General features: G+C 40.1%; 1 protein-coding gene and 1 long non-coding RNA gene across 4 annotated transcripts; one reads left to right on the top strand and one right to left on the bottom strand.

The window, feature by feature from the left end:
- Nucleotides 1–3,573: 3,573 nt before the first annotated feature.
- LOC121889554 lies at nt 3,574–5,494 on the bottom strand. The gene is made up of 3 exons (XR_006093562.1): nt 5,415–5,494; nt 3,979–4,097; nt 3,574–3,613 (listed from the first exon to the last, which is right to left on the bottom strand). It is a non-coding gene; the product is annotated as an uncharacterized LOC121889554 (long non-coding RNA).
- Nucleotides 5,421–18,729, top strand: LOC121889543 (lymphocyte antigen 75-like). Of its 3 annotated transcripts, XM_042401580.1 has the most exons (5): nt 15,150–15,220; nt 17,124–17,495; nt 17,591–17,947; nt 18,100–18,197; nt 18,402–18,729. In XM_042401580.1, exons 1-5 carry the CDS (start codon nt 15,181–15,183, stop codon nt 18,531–18,533), a joined length of 999 nt encoding a protein of 332 aa, XP_042257514.1. In that variant the 5' UTR covers nt 15,150–15,180; the 3' UTR covers nt 18,534–18,729. The 3 variants fall into 3 exon arrangements, with proteins under 3 accessions (XP_042257515.1, XP_042257514.1, XP_042257513.1); XM_042401581.1 differs by lacking the exons at nt 15,150–15,220; nt 17,124–17,495; nt 17,591–17,947 and adding exons at nt 5,421–5,801; nt 6,377–6,733; XM_042401579.1 differs by lacking the exon at nt 15,150–15,220 and having other exon boundaries at nt 17,078–17,495.

An 18,729-nucleotide genomic window follows, 5' to 3' on the forward strand; every position in this document is an offset into this window, starting at 1 on the left:
CAACCACGGCAGCTGCTCAGACAGCACAAACAACAGCGTAGCATTCACCCTACATCAATTAATCCTCACATCCCCAGGGAACTGCTCACCTCATTCGGCCCCTTGGAACTTAAACAGCCACTTCCTGCTCGCTCCAAGGACCTCACAGTCGCCGAGTTTGCTTTTGCTTTCTCATTGTATAGAGACATAATTTGTTCAGTCTTCTCCGACCGCAGGTCCGAGCTCCATGATTACCTGTCATTAATGCTCGACCTGGCCTTGTGTTTCGGCGGCAATGGATTCTATTCCTACCATATCCTCTTCGCCTCCCAAGCCGCCGGTCGCCTCCAACAGTTCAACCAGGGCACGTACTGGGGAACACTGGACCACGAGCTCTACTGCCAAGTTTTTGCAGCTTGCGCTTCTCTGCACTGCGAAATGTGCGGCACCCCTTCCCATCCTGCAGCAGCATGCACCCTCTCCGCCCCCCTGCCCCGCGCCTCGGTAACAGACAAGCGAAGCCCAGCCATGCCATACCACTTGCCATTGGCGGCTCCCCCACCATCCATCACCCCCAAACCTGCCGTAGATCACCCGTCCATCCTCGGCCCCCTCCCCAAAGGCACGGACAGGAGAGGGAGACCTGTCCTCTACCAGGGAGGACAGATGATCTGCAATAACTTCAACAACCTCGGTTGCAGCTCCTCCAACTGCAAATTCCTCCACACTTGTTCATTCTGCGGAGGAGCCCACGCCAGAGCCACATGCCCACACAACCCAACAAAGCAACAGCTGTAGTCAGCCCAATTGGAGTGGCAACCAGGAAGTACTCCGGGAAAAGAGGCTCATCATCGACCTCTCGTCCCCCCACGGTTCCACTGTTCCAAGCATTAACAGCCTGATTCCCAGCCTGGACCTTTCCATGCAATATGCCACCATAGACCACGCCATTTCCCTCATCCGCCTCGCGGGCCAAGGAGCATGGTCATCCAAGGCGGACATCACAAGTGCTTCAAAGTCCTCCCCATCCACCCCGACTACTGGCACCTCTTTGGGGTCTCCCGGAAGGGTGCATACTATTTTGCCGTGCGTCTAACCTTCAGCTGCAAGAGCAGCCCAAAAAAAAAAAAAAAAAAAAAAAAATTTCAACTCATTGTCATAAGCCCTCCGCTGGATTCTTTCCAACAATTATAAACTCCCGTACGTCCCTAGAATTCCTCGGCATCACCCTCAACTCCATTACACTCCAAGCATCTCTGCCTACTGGGAAATCGCATTTCTCTACTCATTCAAAACTTTCTCATGGCCAACACATGCACCAAACGTCAATTACTCTCTCTGCTGGGCGATTTCAACTACGCCACCCGCATCATCCCTCAGGGCCGATCTTTCTTGTCACACTTTCTCTCCATAGCCACCGCCGTCCCATCCATCCACGACCACGTCACACTAGACAGCGTGTGCAAGATGGAACTAAAAACGTGGCACCAGTTCCTCTCTTCCTGGAACGGCATCTCCTTCTTTTACGATGACCATGTCACAGACGCCAATGACATCCAGCTATACACCGACGCCGCTCCTTCAGTCGGCTTTGGCGGTTACTACGGCGGCAGATGGTTCTCTGCCGAATGGCCACCTGACTTCTTGAAAAGCCTTCCACGTCTCCCACGGACTCCCATTCCCTTCACTGGACATTCTTACCCTCTCCTGCTTCATTACATTCTCCCACACTCAACTCAAGATCAAGTCTTCCACCATACAGACTTACCTCAGTGGAATCAATTTATTTGTTAAATTGATTTCCGGAGCGCCATGCCCAGCCTTGTCCCATTCTCATATTAACATGTTAATTAAAGGTCTCCGCAAGGCGGAACCGCACCCCGCACCAAAATGTTCACCCCTCACGTCGGACCTTCTGGTCCGATGCATTCACACACTCCGCACAGGCTACTTGTCTCCCCACATAGACAAAACCCTGGAGTCCATGTTTTTACCAGCCTTTTTTGGCTTCCTACGCTGCTCAGAAATCACAGCTCCTTCCTACTCCTTTGATCCATCACTACACGCCACATTGTCCGACATCTCTTTCCACTCTTCAGACACACTCATCTACCACCTCAAACGCAACAAGACCAACCAGTTGGGTCAACCTCAACCCATCTACCTTTTCCGCCTAGATTCATACATAAGTCCTTACGAACCCATCCACGAGTACATCAACACTAGACTAGCCAACCGAGCTTCCCCTCAAGACCCCCTGTTCATCACGGAAACGGGAAGGGTAGCTACACGTTTTTGGTTCCATCACCACATGCGCTCAGTACTTGCCAGATGCGGAATACCCCCAGACCAGTTCTCAGGACACTCATTCCACATTGGAGCCGCTTCCACCGCCTCTAGACAAGGCATTCCTGACAACATCATCAAAATCCTCGGCCGTTGGTCATCCCCTGCCTATCATACCTACATCCATCATGACCTGGATAACATAAAGAAATCCCATTCTCGCCTCTCCGGTTGAAGTCTCTTTGGGGGCTTCGTACAGATGCCGGATCATCGAGACAGCACCCCCACCCTGAGTCTCAACCCCCTGTTCCCACTTACCTCCCCGACGTCGACGCCTCTCCCCCTTTCATCTATCATTCTCCTATCCACTCCCTCCTTTCCCTCTTTCCCACCTGCTCTTCTTTCTCCCCATCCCTTGACCCTCATCCCCTCATCCCCTCGACCCCTACCCCCTCATCCCGCATCCCACGACCTCGACCCTCATCCCTGCATCCTCACCCCCCGACCCTAACACTTTTTATCTACTTTTAAGCCACAGTTTTAAAGTACACTTTGGATCTTGGTTGGTTTAATGCAAGTGGATGAATTTCCTGCAGAATAAAACATCTATAAAAGAAACATTTTGGTCCTGAACCCTTCAGCAAAAGGCAACAGAAGCACTAACCAGTGTTACCAGTACTGAGAAAAATGCATCAACAATATTCATATAGGAAGTCATCACTGTGTAACTGTACCTTTTGAATAAGTCATCACTGGATGAAGACACACAGTATTTTAAATGACAGGTTACCTGTGTGGGAATAAAAGTGCAACACTGCCCTCCTGTGTTTACATGAGTTTATTGCCTTTGAGAACAAAGTGATGAAACATTGTGGGAAGCAAAAACAAACATTTGAATTTAATTGGACTCCTGCTGTAAAACACACAACACTTTGTGACTGTGAATCATAAGAGATGAGTGGACAAAACCTTATGAAGCTTTATGTCTTTATTTTGTTCATGTGAAAGCCATGTTGGATGTTGATGTCCTATCTACAGTCTGTTTCCTAGAAATGACTTTTAGATTCTACTAAACTGCACCAGCAAATATGTTTAGCAGGAAATGTAATGTTGACCTAATTATGTTTTCTGTCAACATGATGAGTAAATGTCATTAATTAACATGTTACTCAAAGTAAGAGTAAAATTTTCAGTGACAACAAAATATACAATCTTGCAGTACGATATCCACTTAAACTATTTGTGATGTCACAGGTGTGATGTGGAAACTCGAAGCCTCCAGTGCACAAACACTGACAATGATCTTTACAGTGAAGTAGGAGACGTCTTGTGTCCAGCAGGAAAACTTCTGAAATGAAATATATTTGCATATTCATAGATCTGTAATTTTTAATGAGGGAGGAGTAGATGATATTTTATTGATTTTAACAAGAAAATTATACTTTTCTTTAGCAGAAGTGAGAAATGGAGGATTTTGGCCTCCATTTCTCACAGTGTAGTTGCACTTTGAAGGAATTGTGTCACAGCCAGTGTGGAGATCAGGTATGATTACAGCTGACATAATACAGCATGTGAGTCATGTATTAAGACTGACTTTCAAAAATGTGAACATATCCTTTTAATTAAGAGCCAGGAAGTGAACTGGCAGTTAGTAATGACTACACTAACATGTAAAACTTAGAAGAAGAAGCTTTATTTGGAGCCAGAGTTTACCTGTAATTTAGTTTCACTGGCACAAATGCCTCCATGACGCGGTTGACTGTGTTTCTAGTTCAACATTTACCCTCTGTTATAGTGCGGAGGTGCAACGGTCAATCTGTAACACAAATGGACTGAGAGCAAAAGAGGAGCAGACTTTAAACTGGTGACACTTCAGCAGTTTCTGTTTGATTAACTGTTAAAACGGATGAAAGGTTTTTTCAAATGTGTCCAGAACTGCAGAGTTTAACATGTATAACTAAATAAGTCTTAATAAATGGACAAACATTAGATGAGGAGGTCCTGTCAGTATTCATGTGTACTAGGACTAGGTCATATATTGCAGAGCAGCTGGACCCAAATGCAGGCTGGGAGCTGAAAGGGCTGGGGAAGACACTAGGAGCAGGGCAGGGCTGACGAGGATGATGCAGGGCAGGTGAGAGGAGGAGCACATGAACACAGGAGGAGTGACAAACACAAAACCCAGAAAACACTCAACAACCCAGCATAAACCAAACTGTCTCTGAATAAATGAACCTAGGAACACAGAACTACTAGCTAACCAATAATCTAATAGTCTTTCCAAGAAACAATTCAAATAAGATGAAAGAGCAAAAGCCAAGAACACTGGAAACCAAAAGAACAAACACAAAGAGTCCCAAAACCACAAGTCCATGACAAGGACACATTTCTGACGTCCATATTAGGCTTTTGAAACAAATTATAAATAAAAGCTACTAAAATGATTTTTGTAAGGTTTCTTTTATAGATGTGTGAAGTGTTGTTGATTTATGGAATACATGAAAGTAGAGCACAGTTCATCACATTTTGATCATTATATTCCAATCATTTTATATCTGATTTTACATCCAATATTGGAAATATATCCATATCAATATTGTGATTGATCACCTGCTCCTAGTGATCATTTATGTTTTTAGGAAAGGGTTTTAAATTTTATTTGTTGAGGTCTCAGAAAGTATTAAATTTAACTTCAAAAAGTGTGCAGACACCCTGATACGACCAAGTTGTTTTAATTCTTCACTTTTCTTGTTGGAACAGTCACAGGGAGGCTTTGTGTTCAAAATGAAAATGTCGCTGCCTACAACAAATTCAAGATAAATCCATAAATGAATGTGCTTTCTGCACAGTGCATCAGATCAGTGAACTCTGTCAGAAATAGAGAAGAGAAGCTGGTGTTGAAGTTGACTGGATTTGCATAACAACAGTTAATATAGAGGTAGAGTTTCCTTTTAGTCGTAAACATCACCACATACAGTACTCAGAGCATCATCATGATGGAAAGGATCTTGCTGGGTGTCTTTTATCTCTCATGTCAGTGAATTAGTTGATCAGGCCTCACAGTGCTTATTATTGTATTATATTGAAAACACTGCATGAAAATTTTTACTTTCGCCCCTTACATGTTAAAAGATGTTAATAAGTCATACCTGTTTTCCTCACAGGCTGGTCCATCTTCTCCACATGTCGTCTCCATCAGTACCACTTTGTTGCTCAACGCATGAAGTGGACTGAAGCTCAGACCTACTGCAGAGAGACATACACAGACCTGGCCACCATTGAAAACACTGAAGACATGAACCAACTCATCAACACAGTTCCATCTGCTAGTCAGGTCTGGATTGGTCTGTACAGTAACATTGATTGGAAGTGGTCAGATGGGTACAGAGGGAGTGGAGCTGAATATAAGAACTGGGAGAATCTTGATGACAATGAGCCAGACTTTGGCGGGGGTCAGTTTTGCGTGAACATTGGAAACAGTGGAAGATGGTGGGATGATGGTTGTGCAATTGAATATCCATTCATCTGTTATAATGGTAAGTAACAGCAAAGCGTATTTTCTTCCTTTAACCTGCATTAACAGATTTTTTGGCCAATTGGGAGCAGTGGAAAGATGTGATGAACACAACATTGTTGTTGCTTATTTACACATCCAGAAGTTGTGGAGCAACATTATCAAGTCCAATATTCACTCTCTGTCAGTTCTGTTTTTGCTCTCTACCAACTCCTGAGGGAAATATCTGGCTCTTTAGCTGCTAAATGTTCCACTATGTTCACCAGCTAGTTGTTAACTGTGTGTGTTTGCAGCTTGATGCTAAGCAGGTAGTGTACAGTGAGTTTTTAGAACCAGCTGTGGCAGAAAACAACACTGTGAGAGCGCTGAGAGTGAACCAAAACAGTAAAGAGCAGAAGCTCAGTATAAAGCTTTGTAAAGCTGAGCTGCAGTCTGGTGATAATTCTCTGTAGGTTCATCACTACGAGCGACATGTCTGACATTACGTGTTATCATTTGATACATTATTAACATAAAAAATATTGATTATAGCTGCTTTAACATTATTTAGAAACTCAGTATATCAACAATTCCACTCACCCCCCAAACTAACCACAGGAACACAGCTGGATCCTGAATTTGTTTATATGAGTGAAAGAATGACCTGGTCCAATGCTCAGAGGTACTGCAGGAAGAACTTCATAGACCTGGCCACTGTGAGGAACAACACTGAGAACCAGCAGATCCACAACTTGGTGCTGACGAAAGACTGGACATGGATCGGCCTGTACAGAGATCCTGACTCCTTCCTTTATAACTGGTCTGATGGCAGTCCCTACTCACTCACCACATGGGGTGATAAACATTCAGTTTCAGGATCACTCAGATCAATGATGTGTGGTGTGCAGGAATCAAACCAATGGACATTTATGTCCTGTGAAGAGAGATTTCCATTTGTCTGCTACAGCATCCCTGGTGAGTGGTTTACTACTGAAACCTCAGTAGTGCAGAACAGAAAGCAGCCATGACCTTTGATACAAAAGAGATAATTATTAATTAATTAAACTGTTGATCCTTTTGTGATCTTGATATAACAAATGATTATTCCAGTGTGATAATAATAGGCTTTATTTTCTTGTGACTGTACAATCATTATCTCATGATCACATGAAATGATAAAAACTGTCTCCACATGTTCATGGAAAATTTCCTTCGTAAATTGTTTTTGCCTCTTAAGAGAAAAGTCCACACCAACTTCTCCCATAAATTATTTTAAGATCAGGATCATAAAACAATAACACAAAGGTTTATCATGTGATCACAAGATGTTTTCAAGATGGTTTTCATGTGTGTTTCCAGTTCCAGGACAGACTGAAGGAGCAAGGAGTGAGTGGAGTCACCCTGAAGTGGAGAGAACAGCCTGATGGGAAAGTCTTCCACAAGGAGGGAAAAGAAGAGAAGAAGAAAAAAAGAAAGAAGACTGAGCTCTGAAATGAAAACCCAGCTTTACTTATCTGTAAGCCATGTTGAATGTTGATTCTCTATCTGCTAACAATACACTATCATCAGCTTAACCGTAACCTTGACTACATCCTGTATAGAAGAGTTTTGTCCTTCCTCATCAATATTACTGTGTGAAGTGTTTCAATCAAAGTCACTTTTCTTCCAAATAAAACATATGAGATGAGTCTTTGGCTTCAAGTTTACAGTGTGTGAACCAACCTGGGAGGGAAAAAGAGAGAACGAAAACTGAGCTCTGAAATTTAAATCCATCTGAAAGCCGTGTTTGATGTTGATTTTTTATCTAATACTTATAAAACACTAGTAGTTATCAGAATAGAGGATTTAACCATTACTTGCTATTTAGATGTGGCTTTGGCTTCAATTGTTTTAGTATAAAAATAGTAATTTCATCACTATTACTCTGTGAAGTGTTTTAATGAAAGTTGATAAATTCCCTGCAGAATAAAACATCTATAAAAGAAACATTTTGGTCCTGAACCCTTCAGCAAAAGGCAACAGAAGCACTAACCAGTGTTACCAGTACTGAGAAAAATGCATCAACAATATTCATATAGGAAGTCATCACTGTGTAACTGTACATTTTGAATAAGTCATCACTGGATGAAGACACACAGTATTTTAAATGACAGGTTACCTGTGTGCGAATGAAAGTGCAGCACTGCCCTCTTGTGTCTACATGAGTTTATTGCCTTTGAGAACAAAGTGATGAAACATTGTGGGAAGCAAAGACAAACATTTGAATTTCATTGAACTCCTGCTGTAAAACACACAACACTGTGTGTGTGTGAATCATAAATGATGAGTGGACAAAACCTTTATGTCTTTATTTTGTTCATGTGAAAGCCATGTTGGATGTTGATGTCCTATCTACAGTCTGTTTCCTAGAAATGACTTTTAGATTCTACTAAACTGCACCAGCAAATATGTTTAGCAGGAAATGTAATGTTGACCCAGTTATGTTTTCTGTCAACATAATGAGTAAAATGTTCAGTGACAACAAAATATACAATCTTGCAGTACAATATCCACTTGGACTGACTAGTCTTCAGCATTACTGAACTTTTTGATGGTTATGTTTAGGCACTTGGTGGAGGTTAGGGGAAGGGTTAGGGTTAGATCATGGTCTTTGTGTAAAACAGAAAACATCTGCAGTGACTAGACGCACGAGACACAACATATTTTCATTCATTTGAAAAACATCACCTGTGAACATAATCATGTTTGTGAAAGCAACATACATGAGAAAACAATTTAGTCATATATTCTAGTCAACAGGGTTGCTACAGTACTTATACTATTACCGGAAGTTATAAGAGTAGAGAACTTAACCATAACTTGACTTGACAAGACTATATATACAGCTTACAATAAAGCAAAATGTCTCACTAGATACAGTTACTGATCCAAAAACGGAAACAACAACAGTGTACAGATCAAGTGTACTTTGTGACACAGTATAGTGGTGAAGCAAATAGAATTAAACAAATCATTAAAAGAAACTGGGACATATTGAAAAGTGACAATTCTCTTAAAGAAGCTCCTCCAGATGCCGCTACCATCAGCTTCAGAAGAGCTCCAACCCTTACTGATAAACTTGTGAAGAGTCATCTCCCCTTGTACAACAGAAAATTTGGTTAGGCATCAAGGCAGGTAACCACAAGTGCCGAGATTAAAATCATTGTGGTAATATGACCAATACCAACTACTTTACTGATATAACATCAGGTCGTAATTTATAAATTGCAGTTCCTCATATGTGGTTTACAGACACTTGACTGAACATAAACATGCTATAAGAACTGGCAACTCCCCATAACCGATGGCTCTACATTATAAAGAGGCTGACCACAGCAGCGGCAATTCTCTAAAGCTATCAGACATAGACCATATAGCAAACTGAATAAGGGGTGAAGACCGATTAAAAAGGTTCTTACAGAGAGAATTCTTTTGAATATACACATTGAAAGCTACACAATACCCTAGTTAAATGAGGAACTTGACTTCTCTCCTTTTCTGTAATTGTCTTTGATTTAGGTATCTGGGTCTTGGGTCAAGTGCCGTCTTGCTTGTGTGTACTAAAAACTTAAAAATTGGGATTTCATATATATATATATATATATATATATATATATATGTGTTAGTTTATTACAGTTTTTTGCCTTGATATTCCTTGATATTACGTAAATGCTTTGATGTGTGGTTTCCTGTGATGAACTGTATCTGTCATGTGACTTCACCAGTCTACATTAATCATGTTACTATTACCTGTCCATATTGATCATGTGATTACTTGCCAACATATATAAGAAGCCTAAAGTACTTACCCTGATGAAGGCCTTAATGGCTGAAAAGCATAGGCATGTTTTTAACTATGACTAAGAAGCCATGAAATATTAAAGGCTTTTTAAATTCATTACAATCCTGAGTGCCTCAGATCTTTTCAATAACTCATTACTGTCTGAATGATTAGAATATGATTTTATTTTCAAAAACAGCGGGCACATGGTTGTTCAGATTACAAGTTCAGCTGAAGCTAAATGAGGCTTCAGCAGTGTGAGTTGGTGTGAGAGTGGCTATTAGCCCAGAAAAAACACTGGCAATAAACCTACATGACTACCGAGACATACATACCCACTCTATCTGACTGACACTGCTGAAGCCTCAAATCACCAACATAGTTTTGAGTAAAGGGGGACCAAGAACCAACCTCTGGGGCTCAAAAATGAAGCCAACGCAGGAGTGCCAAAAACTGCAGTTCTTTGAATAGCCACTTGAGGCTCCAAAAGCGAATCAATCCTCATATTGTAAAGATGCCCAACTTTACAGCAGAAATAAACATGTACAACCAAGTTGTTTTAATCCTTTACCTCTCATGTTCACACGTCATTTGATACATTATTATAAAGACGTACATTATTCCAAAGAAATTGATCTTAACAAATCAAATAAAATTTTCACAAAGTAATTATTTTATATTCTCAAGAGCTCAAGTTTATTATGTTGTGATCAGTTTCTTTTTACAGATTGAATATTAAAATCATTCATGTCTTCTCTGGGTTTCCAATTAAGTCGATGGCTTCCATTTGTGTTTCACATTTCCAGGATGGACTGAAGGAGAAAGGAGTGAGTGGAGTCACCCTGAAGTGGAGAGAACAGCCTGATGGGAAAGTCTTCCACAAGGAGGGAAAAAGAATTCAAGACCGAGAGAAAGAAAACTGAGCTCTGAAATTAAAATCAAACTAAGGCTAACGGGAAACCTATGACGAATACTGATTCTATCTGCTAATAAAATGTACACACAGTTCACTGCCTTGTAGTTATCAGAGCACTAAACCATAACTTAGTACAAACTAGTCCTTTATCAATACTACTGTGTGTGATGTTCATAACTCCTAATGAAATGTAATCCTCTCCAGAATAAAACATATGTATGAGTTGTTGTGTTTGCTTCAAGTTTACAGCAGTGCCAGTAAGTTCAAGTCTTATTTTGCATTGAGTTGTGCATTTTTAAAGCCACAAGAGGGCAGGCCATGCTTAGCTTAGCTTAGCTTAGCTTAGCTTAGCTTAGCTTAGCTCAGCTAGCAGTATTTTTTACTCTGTTTTCTGAATACTACAGACAAGGTGAGGAAATTTATAACTGTTATGTTACTATTGTCATAACTATTCATTTCCACAGCCAGTTTTATTATCAGCCTTATTTAGTTTTATTGGATGATTTTACCCAAAGTACTTGGAGAAAAACAAGAACAAACCTACATTATAGTGTTAGAACCACATCTATGGACCTGACACATGACAAGCAAATGTTTCACCAGTTATTGACCTGTTAACACCCTGGAGCGGTAAAATAATAATAATAATTTGGGTCTACGAGAGTCAAAAAAGATAACATTAGTCTTTAGGTCAGAACACTGAGCTGTACTATGCGGTCTTTTACTGTCCTGGTGCTTCATTACTCCCACAGCAGTTTACTTTCAATTGCAAACAACTACCTGCATGCTGCCATTAGCTGTCTAATTTTTTCTGTGTGCGTGTTTGTGTGTGTGTGTGTGTGTGTGTGTGTGTGTGTGTGTGTGTGTGTGTGTGTGTGTGTGTGGTCACCAGCAATGTTGTGACAGACCCAGGAGTCCTCTCCCTTCTCCAGCTGTGACACCAGTGACACTGAGTCCTGCTCCCTGCTGGTCAACAGTGCCTCACTGCTCTGACGGCAGCAGGGCGGCCAGAAGGCCTCACCAGTCCAGGGACACGTCCTCAGGAAGGCCAAGGTCAGAGCTCACAATGCAGACTGGGATTAGAGTGATGTATAATGGTTTGCAGTATTCTGGGACAGTTTTAGCAGTCCTGTTTCAACATGAGTCCCCTCATGCACAAAGTTCATTAAGACATTTTCCCACTTTTGAGTAGAATTAACACATCGTCTTATCACCCAACATCAGTGTTGGATCTCACTAATGCTCTTGTGGCTGAATGGGATCAAATCCCTGCAGCCAGGTTCCAACATCTTGTGGAAAGGAAAACTATTTTTTTTACATCCTGGATTTTATTTTTGTAGCTCTGACTCATGGTTCTGTCAGTTATGACATCATACTCACCAAAATATGAGTAATATTGAATATATATAATTTTATGACCACTGTAGGACCTGTAGTACTGGAAACTGTGTTAAGTCACAATAACTAGTATATGGATCAGCAAATAGGGAAAGAAGAACATCACACTTGTGGCAGCAATGCCACACCAAGCTGTGTGTCAGGGTGGAGAGAGGAGGAGAGGAGGAGCAGTGTGTCAAACACAACACACTAGAAGTGAAGCTGTTTTATCTGTTTCACTTTCTGATAAAAATAAGTTTGTGTTTGTGGTTTGAACATTTAATCCACTACAAACTCCCCTTTAAATCATTGAAATCCTGCAGCACATGTTCATCAAGCCAAGTTTTATTTAGACTTTTTTATTTATTCTGACAGGTTTGAGGCTAGAGTAGGCAAGTGCCGAAAATGTTTGTAAAAATAATCTTTTTTGCTCATTTTCCAAAACTATTTTCTTCTATTATTTTCTGTATTGTACAACATTATGTGCATATTTGGCTGCAACGTCCATGGTAGCTCAGCTCTGTGAAGCACATTATGCTTCCTCCTGGAATGAAATGTATGATATAAATAAAGTTTTGTTTGCTTTCTTCATAATGTCAAAGACAAATCCATGTAAATGTGGAGCATGCAAACTAAGTGTGTGTCTCTGTTTGTTTGTTTTGCAGGAATGGGAGCAGAAGAACAGCACATTAACCTCTCAACCCCTCACATCAGTCTCATGTTGTTTCCTTTTTCTTTTTCTTTTTAAGAAATTGTGTTTATATTTATTTAAACTGTTCATACAGTCTGAGAGCATGTTGAGGACACAAGCATAGCATTCACATGAACCAGAACAAGTTGCCTGTTTTAGTAAACTGTAAGTACCACAACATACAGAAATAGCAACCTTTTGAAACTTTTATACTATGGAGCATGTTTAGTGCACAAACTTTCTTCTTCAAGCAACCACCAGTCTCTTTGTTTCCTTTTCACTCAAAATCTGATTCAGTTTGGGTTCAAAAAGGTCAAAACCAAGTATTTATTTGTAAATGTTGAAAGGAAAATACTAGCTTCCCTTTGTTTATTTATATTGATATATTTAAAGTGTTTTACTTACTATATATACGTGTATATTTATATATATATATATATAGAGAGAGAGAGAGAGAGAGAGAGAGAGAGCTTGATGACTTCAAAATCTTGCTGTCCAATATGTTTCAACATGCCACAACCTGAGGGACAGTGAATGACCCACACACACACACACACACACACACACACACACACACACACACACACACACACACACACAAACACGCACACACACACACACACACACACACACACACACACACACACACACACAAATACATGCATAAGATATACTATATGTAATTAATATATATCAATCTTAATGTTGGAGAAGTACCACTCCATTCTTCAGAGACATGCTGTACCCTCTGGTTTACATCTTTGTGGAGAAGGATTCATACTGCAGCAGGATAATGACCCCAAACACACCTCAAAGCTTTGCAAGAACTACTTGAAGACCAAAGAAGACCAAGGAGTCCTGACTGTCATAGACTTTCCTCCACAGTCACCTGACCTCAACCCCATTGAACGTTTATGGGGACACTTGAAGACTGAGAAAGCCAAACTTTCTGTGACATCACAAGAAGCTCTTTGGAACATTGTCAAATCCTGCTGGGATAACGAGGCTCATCAGGTTTTCAACAGACGTGTGGAGTCCATGCCAGCTGGAGTGCATGATGTCATTAAAGTAAAAGGAGGAAATACTAAGATATTCTGTAATTCATGTACATTTTTCAAATCATTTGTAATGAAAGAAATAGTTTTACATTCAGAACAAATGCAAAATAGAAGTATCTTGACTAGAGGTCTCAGACTTTGGATCCCACTGTACATGTACATCCTTTTTTTTCATTTTCTGGAGTCTCATCCTGTGTGGAATCTTAGGAAACACTTGTGTTTGTTGGTAAACCAGAGATGATCATCACACTTTCTGTACTTTGCATAAGAAATACAATATATTTGTATGCATCTATTCAACCCTTTAGACATAAAATGTACTTGTGTCTGTTATTGCCAGTGAGTAGTAGATGGCAAAAACATGAACCAGATCATCATTTTACACAATAATACATCACCATCATTTAGAATGTCTTAACATTTACACTAACTGCACTAATTATGTCTCGAGGCAACGCATAAAAAATCACATTTTAGAAAAAATAAAACATGTCTTTAAACCATCAGTTCAGATTTTTAGAGGTTAAAGCACATGCTTGTATTTTTTTTAAGGTTGTCTTGATTTCAAGGTGTTATATAGTCAAATATATCTGACCCTTTTCTAGCACTGTGCCACATGTGGCTCCACTTCCTGAAAATGTGTCCCACCCCAAAAATGCAACATTATACCCACTTCAACTCCTCATCTGATTTGATAGAAACTTCTGATCAAGGTTAACAATGTGTGAAAATTACAATATGTATAAGTGAGAGGCTCAGAAGACTTCCTGCTGCCTGAAGGCAACAATATGTAGTAGAGTAGTGGTAGACAAACAGCAGCCATGAGCCAAATCTGGTTGAACTGTCTCCTATTAAACCTGTGAACTGATATTACTCAATTTATTTATATATGTATGTGTGTATTTTCATCTGATGTATATACACATTGGAATCGGTGGAATTTTAATTAGAGGTGTTAACCACATTTAAACATTTCAAACATCCAGCCCAGCCTCTCTGTGAACAGGTATCATTGGAACTACTTTCTACTGAAGAAATAGTCCCAATGAAAACTGATCACAGTGAATTCTGTTTGGAGTAATGAAGACTCCATAGAGAGATGTTGCTGCTGAATTATCTGAATGACACTTTTTCAACACTGTGAGCACCAAAAAACAAAGAAACAGAAAATTCCATTCACCTCTAATGTATAGAAGAGAAATACAACCGAAACTCTGCACACTAGATACGACTGGAGGTAAGTGAGAAATAAAATATATATATTTTGTAGTTGAGATGAATTGATCCCTTCAAATCACTTTGCACATGACCAAAGTGTGATTCTGAAAAAAACAGCCTCAAAAATGCTCTGTGGGAACATGAAAATGTGTTGGAGACAAACATTTACATGTGTGTCAATACTTTTTGCATACAGAATGCAGCAGACCAGTGACTTTTGCCCCTAACAAAGAAGAGAAGCTGGTGTTGTATTTGACTAGATTTGCCTAAGAACAGCTAATATAGAGGTAGAGTTTCCTTGTAAGAGTGAACATCGACACACAGAGACCTCAGAGCAGCATCATGATGGAAAGGATCTTGCTGGGTGTCCTGTATCTCTCAGGTCAGTGAAATATTTAAAGATATTATTATTAAACATTATAATGTTTAATGTTTAATGTTTAACTCAATATTTTATTGAGTTGTGTAATTACATCATCCAAAATGTTTCTAATGTTCAAACCCAGAAATTCACACTTTTAATCAAGGTAAGGGTCCTTTTCATTTGGTTGGCAGTTAATAGCATCATATGACCTTTGTGCATACGTCAGTGTTGTGGTTGTCTGCCAAATGCTGTCATAAACTGACATGTATCCAGATTTAAGCCACATTTTTACTAAACACTTCTTTATATCTTGGTTGTTTTTAACTATATCTTTTAACCGGTTGAAGGATTTTAGTCATCAGACGTCTGGATCTTAAGTTATCAGAGAAACAAGCTGAGAAAATGTTAACAGCCTCTCTGAATGTCTCGTATCCAGAGGGGCTGAAACACTGATTATGAACATGAAACTGCTTCATTCAGTGTTTTACTGGTTTTAATCACTGTGTAGGATATTCCTCAGCAGAACACTGTCTACCTTAATAAGTGGCCAATGCCATCGCTTTATTACTTTCCTTATTGTTTGAATGTGTACATTTGTGTCCATAACTATGTTGGAAATGTTTAACTCAATTCTCCAAGTTGTATGTGTGTTAAAATCAGGTAATTAATATCTCAGTAACCACTAGAGATAAACATGTGCTATTTGGTAGCATTGTAATCTCCTGAGCATAAGAACATTCGATTTTTAGTCACGGTAGTTGTTTGGTAACAAGGTACAGTTGTTTGAGAGATTGTTTTAAAACTAAGACAAATTATCTGACCTCCAGTGGATGCCATGATTGGTCAGACGCTTCTCTGAAGTCCCTTATCTAACTGTACCTATAAAAGACCATCACTGGAATGCAATAGTTGGATTCTCTTTGTTACTGGTACGAGGTCCCATTCTTTCTCTGAGTTGAAACCAACTTCAGCTGACAAGTCTTCATCTCCACTCCCCACGGTGGCAACACCTTCTCATCTCTCCTGACGTCACCACACCACTCAGCAGCTACCAGCCCACAGACATGCAAGTAGCACACTTCTGCTCTGCTAACCGGGTGAATTCAAAAAGCTTCATCTGCTTAGAACTGAATTCTAAATTTGCCACCCCAGTTTACCAGCTGCTTCCAGTGACGGTCACTAGTCAACCCCTTTTCTGACAAACTCTGGTTCTGCATTCATTCATTCTTTCATTGTAGTGTCATTGTTTGTTTAGTGAGTGTTGTTTTGTGTCATTGTTAGGTTAGTCTTTAGGTAATAAATGTTTTGCATATAAAGTCATTGCCTTTGTTTTCTTTAACTTACTTTCAGTCACTTTACGTATCCGATTCCTCTCCTGAGTGCAAGTTAATTCCTTCCCAAAGCTGATTTATGTGTTAAAGATTCTCTTGACTAATCACCAAGAGAAACTATTTATTAGTCTTATTATGCTGATTCTGAGGTTATAACGCTGGACAAATAATTGAAGTGGTTCTGTGTAATAATTCTGCTTAACAGTAAATTTCCCCAAACTGAGCTAAAATTTCCCTACAATTGGGTCTGTTTGTTTTGGAGAGGAGGAGACCTCTGTGGATAATTTGGTTCCTGGTAAAAACCTCCTGAACAATGAACACTGAAGGAATCCTAACCGGGAGAAGCTGACTGCAATGACTGCAATGGTGGTTGTTTCACAATGAGGACAACAACTCCCATGATCCCACACTACTTCATGATGTCATCAAACTCTGTCTTTTGTAATTGTTTTGATTAAGAGACCACTAGCAGCAGAAGTTAAATACTGTGCGTTTAATAATGTCTAACAGTGTTTATTATTTCATTATACTGTAATACTTAAAAATGTTAGAGTCACCTCACATGTTAAAAAGTGGTGTTTTCCTCACAGGCTGGTCCATCTTCTCCACATGTCGTCTCCATCAGTACCACTTTGTTGCTCAACGCATGAAGTGGACTGAAGCTCAGACCTACTGCAGAGAGACATACACAGACCTGGTCACCATTGAAAACACTGAAGACATGAACCAACTCATCAACACAGCTTCATCTGCTGGTTACAACAGTCAGGTCTGGATTGGCCTGTACAGAGTCATTGATTGGAAGTGGTCAGATGGGTACAGAGGGAGTGGAGCTGAATATAGGGACTGGAGATCAGGTTATCCATACTTATCGATTAATGTTCACTGTGTACTCACTGGACGTGGTCACGTATGGTGGGATTATTATTGTGAAAGAGATTATAAATTCGTCTGTTATAATGGTAAGTACCCAGCTAAGCATTATTTCTTCTCTAATAATGATTACATTCAGCACTTCAAATCAAAGATTCATTTTTGCCCAATAATTTAACTGTAGGAACACAGCTGGATCCTGAATTTTTTTTTGTGAATCAACCAATGAACTGGTCCAATGCTCAGAGGTACTGCAGGGAGAACTTCATAGACCTGGCCACTGTGAGGAACAACACTGAGAGCCGGGAGGTCAAGAATTTGGTGCCTTGGGCAGACTATGCATGGATCGGCCTGTACAGAGATGCTGACTCCTTCCTTTATAACTGGTCTGATGGCAGTCCCTACTCACTCACCACATGGGGTGATAAACATTCAGTTTCAGGATCACTCAGATCAATGATGTGTGGTGTGCAGGAATCAAACCAATGGACATTCAAGTCCTGTGAAGAGAGGTTTCCATTTGTCTGCTACAGCATCCCTGGTGAGTGGTTTACTGTCCTTCAGTGGAAGCCAGAGAATGCTGCATAACTTTAGCATAAATCATGTTTGAATGTACACAAAAAAGTGTAAATATCACAGAACTAATAGGACAGCAAATGAATGATTCATTTCTCCTCTCATTCTGTGTCTCAGTACCAGTAAAGAGGTGGGTAGTTAAGCTGAGGATGAAGGTGCAGGACTCCTCTGTGGATCTCAATGACCCTGCTGTGAAAGCAAACATCCTGAAAAAGGCAAGTCTCCAAAATCCAGACTGGGTTAGGGGCTGGTGTGTCTCAAACAGGTCTAGAATACTTGTTTACATGCTTATTTTGCTTGATGTGTTTTGCCACTATGAAGTTTGATAATATCTAAAAACCAGTGGGGGGTTTTAGACACAACAACAACACAATAGGGGGGATGAATGTTTCAAAATGGCTTCCATTTGTGTTTCCCAGTTCCAGGACAGACTGAAGGAGCAAGGAGTGAGTGGAGTCACCCTGAAGTGGAGAGAACAGCATGATGGGAAAGTCTTCCACAAGGAGGGAAAAGAAGAGAAGAAGAAAAAAAGAAAGAAGACTGAGCTCTGAAATGAAAACCCAGCTTTACTTATCTGTAATCCATGTTGAATGTTGATTCTCTATCTGCTAACAATACACTATCATCAGCTTAACCGTAACCTTGACTACATCCTGTATAGAAGAGTTTTATCCTTCCTCATCAATATTACTGTGTGAAGTGTTTCAATCAAAGTCACTTTTCTTCCAAATAAAACATATGAGATGA

The sequence above is a fragment of the Thunnus maccoyii genome, chromosome 22 (genome assembly GCF_910596095.1).
Source record: "Thunnus maccoyii chromosome 22, fThuMac1.1, whole genome shotgun sequence".
NCBI classification, from domain to species: Eukaryota; Metazoa; Chordata; class Actinopteri; order Scombriformes; family Scombridae; genus Thunnus; species Thunnus maccoyii.